At 42.5% G+C, this 12,476-nt stretch overlaps 1 protein-coding gene across 1 annotated transcript in view; it reads left to right on the top strand.

Annotated features, from left to right (window-relative positions):
- LOC109920205 (protein kinase C beta type-like) overlaps positions 1-6,865 on the top strand; it is a 169,358-nt gene extending 162,493 nt beyond the window's left edge. Inside the window, exons 3-4 of the mRNA XM_048609705.1 lie at positions 6,585-6,667; positions 6,770-6,865. Of these exons, the coding sequence (XP_048465662.1) occupies positions 6,585-6,667; positions 6,770-6,865 (179 nt within the window). The remainder of the gene's footprint in view (positions 1-6,584; positions 6,668-6,769) is intronic.
- Positions 6,866-12,476: the final 5,611 nt, after the last annotated feature.

Genomic DNA, 12,476 nt, shown 5'->3' on the forward strand with positions numbered 1-12,476 from the left:
GATGTAGAGGAAGCCACACCGGGTACAGCGGATGCAGTATACCACATTGGCAGATGTGCAGGTGAACATCTGCTTGATGTGGAAAGTCTTCTTGGGGCCTGGGATGGGGGTGAGGGAGGAGGTATGGGGGCAGGTGTAGCACTTCCTGCGGTTGCAGGGAAAAGTGCCGGGTGTGGTGGAGCTGGAGGGGAGTGTGGAGCGGACGAGGGAGTCACGGAGAGAGTTGTCCCTCCGGAAAGCAGATAAAGGTGGGGAGGGAAAGATGTCTTTGGTGGTGGGGTCGGATTGCAGATGGCGGAAGTGTCGGAGGATGATGCGTTGGATCCGGAGGTTGGTGGGGTGGTACGTGAGGACGAGGGGGATTCTTTTTTGGTTTTTATTGCGTGGACGGGGTGTGAGGGATGAGGTGCGGGAGATGTGGGAGACACGGTTGAGGGCGTTCTCGACCACCGAGGAGGGGAAGTTACGGTCCTTGAAAAACGAGGACAACTGAGATGTACGGGAGTGGAATGCCTCATCCTGGGAGCAGATTCGACCTGTTTGTTTCTTCTCCACCTATCCTCTCCTCTATCCCTCTTCTATCCGCCTCCCACTCTCTCCCTATTTATTTCAAAACCCCCTTCCCCTCCCCCTTTTCTGATGAAGGGTCTAGGCCCGAAACGTCAGCCTCTCTGCTCCTATGATGCTGCTTGGCCTGCTGTGTTCATCCAGCCCTGCACCTTGTTGTCTCGGATTCTCCAGCATCTGCAGTTCCTACTATCTGTGAGTGAGTAATACTGGTTTGAAAATCTATGTGTCATGGTTTCAGCAATTTTGTTGGAATTGCACTTCCACTGATACTTATCAGCACAAAATCTCCTGGAGAATTGCAGCCTCACTTGCACAAGTCCTGGGTATAATGTAATATCCACATCGTAAACACCGACAGTTCTTTTGTTAGGCATTCTGCTGGGGTTATGAAATTTTTGACAGAACACCTGAAGAAATTTGGCTTTACAGTGTTTACATTGTATATAAAATATGCTGTGCTGGTCCTGGCAGTACTGGAAGGGGACATGCACCTAATGCCTGTCCATTGGGAGCTCAGCGTTAGGGAAACGGTGGGATAATGAGAAGTTACTGAATCCGTAATTCAGGCACCCCAGCTAATGCTCTGGGCAGAATTAAATCAAATCCCGCCATGATGGCTGATGAGATTTTACTTTTAAGTTATTTGGTAGTGCAGAACTTGAGTATTTCTGAAAAAAGTACACATTTTGTTGAAGCTTTCCATCTTGCAGCCATCAGGACAATTCACAAAAATACCAACTCATGAAGAAAACCGACATTTCTACTGCATGAGAGAATGCTGATTGGTAGATGCATTTCCATGAATAATGCATCAATTGATGATAACTGACAGATAACGGTCAGATGCGTCAAAGCATTCTGCGAGATAATGGCTGCCATGATCAGATTACTTATCACTGTATATCACACAAACTCATGAAAGTTCCTAAAGAAATCACCCATGGTGCTGAAAACTGTCCAGTTGACTTCCAATGTTACCACAAAAGTTAGACCACAGTGATGTTAGTTGTTTCATGCTGCTACTGTGCAATACCAACAGAAGTGATGTTTGCCCCTAACCATATGCTGTGAACATCAAACCAAAAAGACTCGCTGCCTATCACACAAATTAGTAATTGGTTATAAGAGTTCCAGTGCCAGTGAGATTCCAGATACATTGTCCCAAAGACTGGCGGACTGCATCAAACAGCATAATCCCTTCAGCTATTTATAACAAATAAGTTATCAACCATATCTAAACAGCTTGCACTTGTAAAGCTCGTTACACAGTGTCCAACATTAGATGTGATTCTGTAATTGGACAATATTTGATATTGATATTCTTGTGAAGTGTCCTGATGAGTGCAAGGTGAAAGCTTTGACAAAATCTATCTTTTCTCAGCAACTTAAAAATTAATTCTAGACTTTAAAGATAGCCTGAACAGTGGTGATCTCAAAACGACTGGGTTATTGTAAAACCCCATTTGATTCAGAGGTGCCCTTCAGGGAAAGAAGTCTATTGGCTGAGTCCTGAAGAACATATGTTCTAGACTAGGCTGGTGGCAGGCTGTGAGAGAATGAACAAGAGGGAAACAAACCTGCTTGGCTTCACCCTCACCGATCTACCCGTCACAGGTACATCTGTCAATGACAGCAATGGGAGGAGAGCAGTGGGGGCTAAAGTTCCATCGTCACATTGATGATGTTGGAATAATTTGGTCGAACATGTTATGGCATACTTCTGAGGCTGGTGGGTCTGGAACCTGGACCTTCTATATCACAAGAGCTCTTACTGATGATATCATACATTGTGTTGGGTGCCACTACCATTGTGCTAAATGGGATAGATTCAGAAAAGATCTAGCTGCTCAAAACTGGGCATCAGTGAGAAATTGGGGTCTATCGGCAGCAACAAAATCGTATTAAATTACAATCTGTAACCTCGTGGTCTGGCATACCACTCAATCTATCACCAAGAAATGGGATCAACGGTCTTTCAATCATAGAGGCGTAGAATTGTTATGTTGCAGAAGGAGGCTATTCAGCTCATTGTGTCTGAGACCTGCTTTCTGAGCATTTTGACTTAGTGCCAATGAGAGGTCCAAGGACGCATGCTAGGGGCAGCACTAGGTGTGTCTAAGGATGAGATGCCAACCTGGTGAAGCTACAACACAGATCTACATGAATATGAAACAGCAAAAGCAGTATGTGAGAGAGCTGCATAGCTACACAACCAATAGACCTATGTTCTGCAATTCTTTCATATCCAGCCATAAATGTTGCTGGACAATTAATCAATAAATTGGGGAGGAGGTTCCACAAATATTCCCTTACCCACTGATGGGGGAATCCAACATGTCATTGCAAAAGTCAGATTTCAAGTGTTTGCAGCCATCTTCACCAGAAATAGAGTGGATGATCGATCTTGACCTGCTCCTGAGTGTTCAACGGTTTTGATTTGCTCCAAGTGATATTGAGAAGTGACTGAACACACCTGATACAACAAGACTCTGGGTCCTGACAATATCCGAGCAGTAAGACCAGAAAACCATGAGAAATAGGAACAGGAGTAGGCTGTTTGGCAGCCATTCAGTGAGATCGTGGCTGATCCACTTTCCCGTATTTTCCCCATGACCCTTGATTCCCTTACTGATCAAGAATCTATATCTCAGCGTTAAACATACACAAGGATTCTGCCCTCACAGCTCTCTGTGGCAAGGAGTTTCAACGACTGTCAATCCTCCGAGAGAAGAAATTCCTCCTCATCTCCACCTTAAATTGGAGCCCCTTTATTCTGAGACTATGTCCTCTGGTCCTAGACTCCCCCATGAGGGCAAACATCCAGTCAGCATTTTCCCTGTAAAGCTCCTTAATAATCCTATATGTTTCAATGAGATCACCTCTCATTCTTCTAAACTCCACTGAGTAGTGTCCCAACCTGTTTAGTCTTTGTTCATAAGACAATCCCTCCATACCAGGGATCATCCTAGCGAACCTTCTATGAACTTCCTCCAATGAAATGCTATCTTTCCTTAAATGAGGGGACAGAACTGCTCACAGTACTCCAGATGTGATCTCACAGCACCTTGGGCAGTTGCAGTAAGGCTTCCCTACTTTTATACTCCAAACCCTTGGATATAAAGGTCAACAGTTCATTTAATTTTTTTTATTACCTACTGCACTTGTGTGCTAGCTTTCTGTGTTTCATGTACAAGTACCCCCAAGTCCCTTTGTGTTTCAGGTTTCTGCAGTTTCTCTCCATTTACATAATATTTTGTTCTTTTGTTCTCCCTTCCAAAGCAATACCCAAGCATTGAACTGTGTAACCAGCTGTGCCTGTAGCCAAAATGTTCTTGTACTAATACTACATTGGCACATACCTGAAAATATATTTATGTGCTGAGTTATATTGTGTTCACAAAAACCAGGTCAAGTTCAGTCCGATAGATTGCCACCAGCCTACACTTAGCTTCAATTACTTTGCTCAGGACTATCATCAACAGTGCTCTCAAGTGGTGCTTAGACTGCAATAACCTGTTACCATGCACAGTTTGTGTTTCTGACAAACCCACTTGGCTCCCGAATTCATTACAATCGTGGTACAAATATGGACAAAAGGGCTGAACTCCAGGGTTGAGATGACAGTGATATCAAAGCAGAATTGTGCTGAGTGTAGCATCAATGAGCCTAAAGTTATTAGGAATCAGGGTAACTGTTGTCCAGAGTGATATGCAGCATTAACAATGATCATTGTGTTTGTTGGACACCCAGTGTCAAAGTATCTTTTCTCAGTTGTCTCCTTAAGGGCCACTTATTAATTTCCAGGGGTTACATTTGGGTTTTCCAATTCCCACTAACTCATTTAGTAACAGCTACAGTTATGTCGTAACAATAGCTTCTATACTTGTGTGGAGATATAAGGATTTGGACAGCACAGAAGCAAAATTAGAAGAATTTACATATATATCTTCAAAAATGATTAAGCTTGCATTAAGCTCAAAGCTACAAGAGGAATATTAATTTCTTAAACACCACCATATAAAAGTTAGCACAAGATAACAGGTATGTTAGAAATTAGAACCAAAAGAACTGTGGATGCTGTAAATCAGGAACAAAAACAAAGTTGCTGGAAAAGCTCAGCAGGTCTGGCAGCATTTGTGGAGGAGAAAGCAGAGTTAACGTTTCGGGTCCGGTCACCCTTCCTCAGAACTGTTAGGAATAAAGCTGTCTTTCAAAATAACAGCACAGCAGGTCAGTGACTGGGAATTCTGCAATGACGAACTCTTCTGAGTTTGTCCACCATCTACAAAGCAGAAGTCAGGAGTGTGATGAAATACTCTCCACTTGCCTGGTTGAGTGCAGCTCCATCTGACACCATCCAGGATAAAGTAGCTCACAAAACTGACACCGCATCTAGCACCTTGAACATTCACTTGCTCCACCACCAACACACAGTGGCTGCAGTGTGTACCATCTACAAGATGCAGTGCAACAATTCAAACCCGCATCCATTACCACTTCAAACGACAAGGTCACAGATACCTGGGACCATCACCAGCTGTACCCACCTTCCTGAATTGGAACTATTTCGCAGCTCCTTTATTGTCACTGGGTCAAAATCAAGTAATTCCCTTCCTAACAGTACTTCGACTATACCTAGCCCCTGTGGACTGCAGTAGTTCAAGAAGGCAGCTCATCACCACCTCCTCTGGGGGCAGTTAAGGATTTGCAATAAATGCTGGCCTAGCTATCAGTGCCCTTGTCCCATTAGTAAACTTTTCAAAACACACATTGACGCTCAAAAAGCCACCATCCCAATCACATCTTCCACAAACTGGGGAGGTCACAGCTAATGCATATGCACAAAGCTGGAAGATTTTAACCAGATAGTTACAACTCTTTATGCTGCATCTTAGTCTCAAACTCGGATTTAATTGAATAATTAATACAGTATCCATCACAATAGCATCTACTATATTTTTCCCAATGCATCCTGAAGCTCGAAATTCTACATTATTTTTCAAGAGATTCATTAACCTACATTACTGCATGCAAAACAAAACTTTTCACTGTACCTAGATACATGTGACAATAATAAATCAAATCATATCAAATTATTTTTCAAGAGATTGTATACCACAGTGGAGTAACTGACTCTCAGTTAGTTGAGTATTACCTTGCTGAGAGATTTGAAACAATTATCTGTCCTTTGTAGCATTGCTGTTTTCCACACGCCACCCAGTGTTTCTGCCCTTCTGTACCCACCCCTTACAGCCTCCTTCTCCCCTCTTTCCCCTTCTTCTCCCCTCATCCCCCTTACCGCTCCTTCTCCCCTCTTCCCCCTTCTCCTCCCCCCATCCCCCTTGCAGCCTCCTTCTCCCCCTCTCCCCTTACAGCCTCCTTCTCCCCCATCCCCCTTAGAGCCTCCTCCCCCCACACCTTATGTTTGGAGATAATTTTCAGTTTCTTTATTTTCCTATATTTTTTCATGGAGCATGGGCATCACTAGCAAGGCTAGCATTTATTGCCTATCCCTCATTACTTTTGAAATGAGGGACTTACTACTAGGACAGTTAAGAGTTAACTAGACAGTTAGGAGTTAGCACATTGCTGTGTATCTAGGCTCACATGTAGGTCAGACCAGGTAAGGATGGCAGATTTCCTTCTCTAATTAGTAAACCAGGTGGATTTCTGACAGAAAACGTCCATAATAGTACTGTGACCACCATTACTGAGACTAGCCTCCAATATATCCAATTGCATTAACTGAATCCACATTTGCTAGAGCATGGGTCTTTGGATGATTAGTCCAGTGTCATTAACACAGCACCATCAGTTCTAACTTGCATTACTTGCAGATTTATCTCAATCTCAATTACAATGAGTAAGTATCTGCTCTAGTACCACTGGTTAGTTGATTTTCATTGACTGGTTTGTATGTTCTGATTGATGTGTTGATTGCTATGTATTCGTTGATGCACGTTGAATGGTTTGTGCATAACTTAACTGACGATATTTTATGTTCTCATTTACAGTTTGCTCCTTTGTTGTCCACAAACGATGCCATGAGTTTGTCACCTTCTCCTGCCCAGGTGCAGATACAGGACCTGCCTCTGAGGTACAAATTTTTGTCAAAGTTTGACTGATTCACACATATTCATTGATTGTGCAGGAGTGAGTGTGCTAGTAGTTTTATAAATGTTGAACCGTGTCTTGCAAGGCTAATGAAAGGATGGGAGCAGAAGTACAGTACCATTATGGGAATTTGGAGATTTCAAAATGCCGTATCTGTGATGATGTAGCTGTGGAGACTTAATGATGCTTGGTTCGTAAGGTTTGGTGGTAGCAATTAATGTGAGAATATTATGGAATTTTGAGAATGCTGTGCCTCTGTTGGTGAGGCATGAATGATTGCTCATGTACATCATCTCCATTTCTTTTAGGGCCCAACATTAATCTTTTTTCTATATCAGGAAGGACATCACTCTCTCTTCCGCATCCTCCTTATGTTAATGGTTAGAGGTAGGTGGGACCTGGATTCTGCCCAATTCCCTTTGCTGCAACTGACATTTCCAGGCAATGGGTTTTGGGAGCCCCTAGATAGCAGCAACCATCACCCTCAATCAGTACATAGAAGGACAGATCCTCATATTACCCCTGCCTCAACACTATCTCCTGACCCATACAATCATTCCATGAAAAAAATCCTTCAGGATTCTTCTTCCCTCTTTGAGAATGTCCTGTCCTATTTGGTGCAGTGCAGACTCATCTTCCTATTCCTTCCTGGTGATAGAGATTTGACAGGGACCTCTCTCTCAATTATTAACGATCCTGCCCTGAGAAAATGTTTGGTGTTGGGCTTTGCATAGCGGTTGTGATTTGGTTAGAATAGGAGTCATTCTTTGACCTGCATAGGTGGAATTAGGAACATGCAGAGGGGGTTATTATATGAAGGTGAGTGGGTCAAGGTACTACCAAATGCTTTAAATTGACAGTCTATTTTTAAACATAGTGGAATTTTTCTTACTGGAAGCCTGGCTGTGTTTATAGCATGTGCCCACAACTTTCTTTTTTCGTCCTTTGTTAAACTTAGCAATGTTTTGAATGCCCTAACATTTGAAAAGAAAAGATACAGGTTCTTTTATAAAGGGGAAGCATTTTGAAATCTGTCTTCTGAGTAATAGAAAGCTGTCTTCTTTCTCTCACTTCCTTAAAGGAAATGTGTGTTTGCTGCTGAGTATTGATGTCCTCCTGAACTGGCTTGGCAGTTGTTTCATTGACGATTAGATGAGTTTTACTGGACATGATCAGACAAACCTGTAGACCACAGCTGGAAGCTGAAGTATGTGGTGTGGAGGAACATACTCCTTTTTTCATTGCCCCACACTATTTACAGCGGGCAGTAATGTAGAACTCTTCCAAATAACTAAGCAATCTCAGAAATCTCCTGCTTTCACACAAATTTGTGCCCACACGTATTTGCTGTAATAATTAATTAGTTATTTATGTGACATTGCAGGCAGTTCTGCATTTCAAAAACTATCCCCATTTTCACATCATCCATTACCAGGAATCTGTCCCTGACCTGGGGCATTATTTTGGGCTAAAGTTTGTGAGGTGCTTCATTATATCAGCAAGCAAAGAGAGGTTTGTTCCTTTGCTCTGGCTATCTTTTACTACCCACAAGGACGATACTTGTGTCATTTCATGTTTACATGGTGTAGTCCTAAATAGCTGAAGTCAAAGCTGCCAATAGACTGACAATATGCATTTACGATGAGCGATGAGTTAGGTCTGAATGTACAGAATATTGTGGAATAATTTTCAATCTGTAATTGCAGAAGGTTAGCTAATGCTTGCTCGACAGGTTGTGGTTGGTGGGCATCCCACATAACGTGCAGTGAAAGATTTACTCTTGGGATGATTACGCTAATCTCCAAACAGTAATACAGGCTGAGGTTCTGGTTCATAACTTAAATAGGTTAGAGTCATTTTCACAGAAAATGTAATTTTAAAAGTTACCTATGGTGATATCAAGACTTAACATCTTTAAATGACCTCCTTTAATGCAGAAGTTGTTTATTTTAACTCAGTTTAGAAAAATGTTATTCCGTTATCTGTAGTTCTGCTAGCTATCATTTCTAGAGCGGTATATTTTAATTTGTTTCATGGTGTCAGTGAAAGAGTAGCTGTGACTATAAAGTGCTTTGTAATGGCAGCAAGCTTTTCACTGAAATTAACAAATGGAATGAAAAAGATATTTGCTGTACCTGGTAAATGCTAAATTTGTCATTGGTTAAGATGGATTTGCTGTTATTTAAAATCATAAAAAGATTAATTATCATAGAAAAATTTGAAACAAGACTATGCTGGATTTTACTTCCTCATCTTCCCGTGCTCATCTTACAAAATTCCAAATTTCGCGACAGTATTGCAACCCTATCCAGCTGTTCCTGGTTGTTTTGCAGTTTAAAAAGTAAAAAGTCCCTGCTAACCAGGCCATTGGTGGGAGGCGCATTTGACTTTCGTCCCAACTAGGAGTCTGGTGGTGCAGAACCTGAATACTGAAACCAGTCGGATGAAAAATCAAAGGAGGATCATTGGATGAAAACCACCGACTCTGTTCCTCTCTTCACAGATGTTCCCTACTTGCTGACTTTCTCCTGAATGTTCAGTTCTGATTTTGGATGTCTAGCATCCACAGTATTTTGCTTTTGTTAGGATGAAAATCAACAACAGCAGAGCGATCCATTCCATCAGACCTGCCCTTAGGCAGTGAGGTTTTATGTGTCCCATTGTATTCATAGAGGTCTAGATTTCTTAAATGGGGAGAAATTGGGAAGTGGTTATGTTCAAAGGAATTTGACTGTTCTTCTTTATAAGTCACTGAAAGCTAACAAACAGGTGCTGCTAACAATTCGGAACAGAGATTGAATGATGGCCTTTATCACAAGAGGATTTAAGTACAACAGCAAAGATATCTCTCACATGGTCATATCCCACCATGGCAGGTGGTGAAGTTTAAATTCAGTAAACATCTGGAATTAAAAGCTGGCCTAATGATGACCATGTAAAATTCAATACAATATCCTTTTATTGCCACATGTACTCCATTGTAGGAATACAGTGACAAGTTTTTACAACATCTGCCTTCTTATGGTGATATCTTAGCTACAAGTACCTAGGTACAATTCTTGGATACAGCAGAGGAATGAATGTCGTTGCATTACTTAGAGTTGAAAAATAAGTTTAAATTAAATAAATTAAAGGGTTGACATTCCAGTAAGGTAGGAAATTTCAAATAGACACCACAGCGTAACAGGTCAGCACAGGACCTCTGCACGTGGTCTGACCACCCGCGCCAGACCCTAGTCCTACAGCTGTCCGTGCTCCGCACCAAGCCCCAGACTGCTGCATACCAGCACTCAGCTACTCCAAGGCGAGTGCCAGGACTGCCACCCTGTGCCAGTCTCTGCCTGGGACTCACTGCCCACTCTGCTCTGGGGCTGGTTCCCCACGCACTGCTCCATGGCTCGTTACTCCAAGGACTTGCTGCCAGTGCCTGTCACTGCACCATTATTTACCTCTGGCGCTGAGGGGAGAAAACAAGAGGGAAATAAAAAGAGAAAGAAGAAAAAGAACAGACGGAGCAGAGGAGCTCCTGAAGGAGCATTCTCCTCTGCCGCCATCTTGCTTTGGAACCAATGTTGATTATTATAAAAAACAGTCTGATCCTTGAAACTTTACTTGTCTGGTCTAACATGTGACTCCAGATCCACAGCAATGTGGTTGGCTGTTAACTGTCCTCTGAAGTGACCCAGTGAACCACTCAAACTACTCAACAATACGTCCTGTCGATGTCTGAGTGGGACTACTATTTGATGAGCAACTATCAATAATTTTCATCTGCAGGTTTTCAAGGACATCTCTATTCTGAATTCTGCTTTCAGTATAATAACACTGCAGAGCCTTCCCTGTAATTTTCTTATCAATTGCTTCTGGAACTGGCAGACAACGCAGCGACTGGCACACTGATGCCAATAGCCATGAGCAGAACATTGAAGCAACTGCACACACATGCACACCCGTGCATACGTGCATACCAGCAGACACGTGAACACTCGCGCACACGTGCACACCCGCTCACAAATGCACAAATGTACATCTGCACACACCCACACAGCTTAAAGGAAACATAGCATCCAGAACCCCTCCAGCCTCAGCTTCAGAGTGAGCTGTTAGTGCGAACTGATTTAATACTGGATCTGCTTCTTGGGTTTCAATTAATGAAGACATACCGAACAGTTCAATTCCCATCATTCTGAAATAGAATTTTGGATACCTACCATCTGCTTGCAGGATTGCTGCGACCTCTGGTCAGCCATTGCTGTGGACACTGCATATGATGGAAAAATACCCAGAGTCTGTTGTTTCAACTGCTCCATCTCCTTAGTTTAACTGGACTTGCTGCGATTTGAAGTGGGTCTGTAACTTCCACTCATGCTACTCTATTCCCAAGGAGTAAATCAACTCCTTCCACAGGTCATTTTTTAACTACCCAACTACCACTAGTCCAGACAACATGTAACATGCCAAATGGACTTTTTTTTAACAATAGAACAAATATATATTCTCTACTTAACCCATTTACCAAGACTTTGGCTTTCATTGAGGGAAAACTAAATCCTGGTTGAGATAACACAGTGTGGAGCTGGAGGAACACAGCAGGCCAGGCAGCATCAGAGGAAGGTTGACGTTTCAGGTCGGGACCCTTCTTCAGGACTGCCCCGAAACGTCAGCTTTCCTGCTCCTCTGATGCTGCCTGGCCTGTTATGTCCTTCAGCTCCACACTGTGTTATCTCTGACTCCAACATCTGCAGTTCTTACTATCTCTAAATCCTGGTTGAGCAAGGCAACTGCTGTATCACTTAGTAGATTTACGGGCTTGAATACTTAATTTGAAGAAAAAGGAGTTCTCTTCCCTTTAGATGAGAGAAAACCCTTCATATCTCTGAAGTATTCTATGTATTTCTTATGCACTCACAGCAATGTCTAGCTTCAGCTTCTTAGTTATACTAAAAGCTATTATTTGATCTGTGCCCTTTCACTTTTGAGTTTCCTTTCTGGACAATTACGAGCTTGAACTTGTCCCCCTGCAATTTCCAGCATTCTGAATGAATGGGTCCCTCTCCTCTCCAGCCCTTGTGACAATGGAAACAGCTCAGCGTCTGAGTTTGATTTGAGGTGGAGGCCTTGGGGCATTCCCATCCATCCATTCTTTATCCCAGCTACTTGCTTTCACGCCCATTTTCTATCTGTTTCAAACTTATGAGGGCGATGGCAAAAAGGTTTTGTTTTATCGATCAGCTCGTAATTGTAGCCAGTTTCACTGCCTGTTGAGCAGTTACAACCCTTTAGCCCTCAAGATGGGATTTTATGAGGAACAGTTTTTAAATGCCTCCAAGAGAATAATTTCTTTTAGAGCCTATAAAGGGTTTCACCTTCTAATACTTATATCCAACTATAAAAGTTATGTTGTTTTACCCTTTCAGATTCAATATGGGATTGTTTCCTTACATCTTGAACCCTTTTCCAATATGCCTCAGGCACATGCAGCACATCTCGATTTTTTTCAACAGCATCATCATCCTGAGAAACCTCCTCTTGCAGTGAAACATAAATTTCCTGTCCTTTATCCGTCAACTTGCTGTGCATGAATGGAGTGTAATCTTCTTTTGCTCGACTCACTTGCCCATAAGATACAGGAGCTGAATACAGCCATTTGGCCCTTGAGTATGCTCCGCCTTCAATCATAGCTGATATTTTTCTCAACCCCATTCTCCTGCCTTCTCCCTGTAAACCTGCCTCCCTGATCCCCTTACTAATCAAGAACTATCTATCTCTGTCTTAAATACACTCAATGACTT

This window comes from Rhincodon typus, chromosome 21 (assembly GCF_021869965.1).
Source record: "Rhincodon typus isolate 14 chromosome 21, sRhiTyp1.1, whole genome shotgun sequence".
In the NCBI taxonomy this organism is placed as follows: domain Eukaryota; kingdom Metazoa; phylum Chordata; class Chondrichthyes; order Orectolobiformes; family Rhincodontidae; genus Rhincodon; species Rhincodon typus.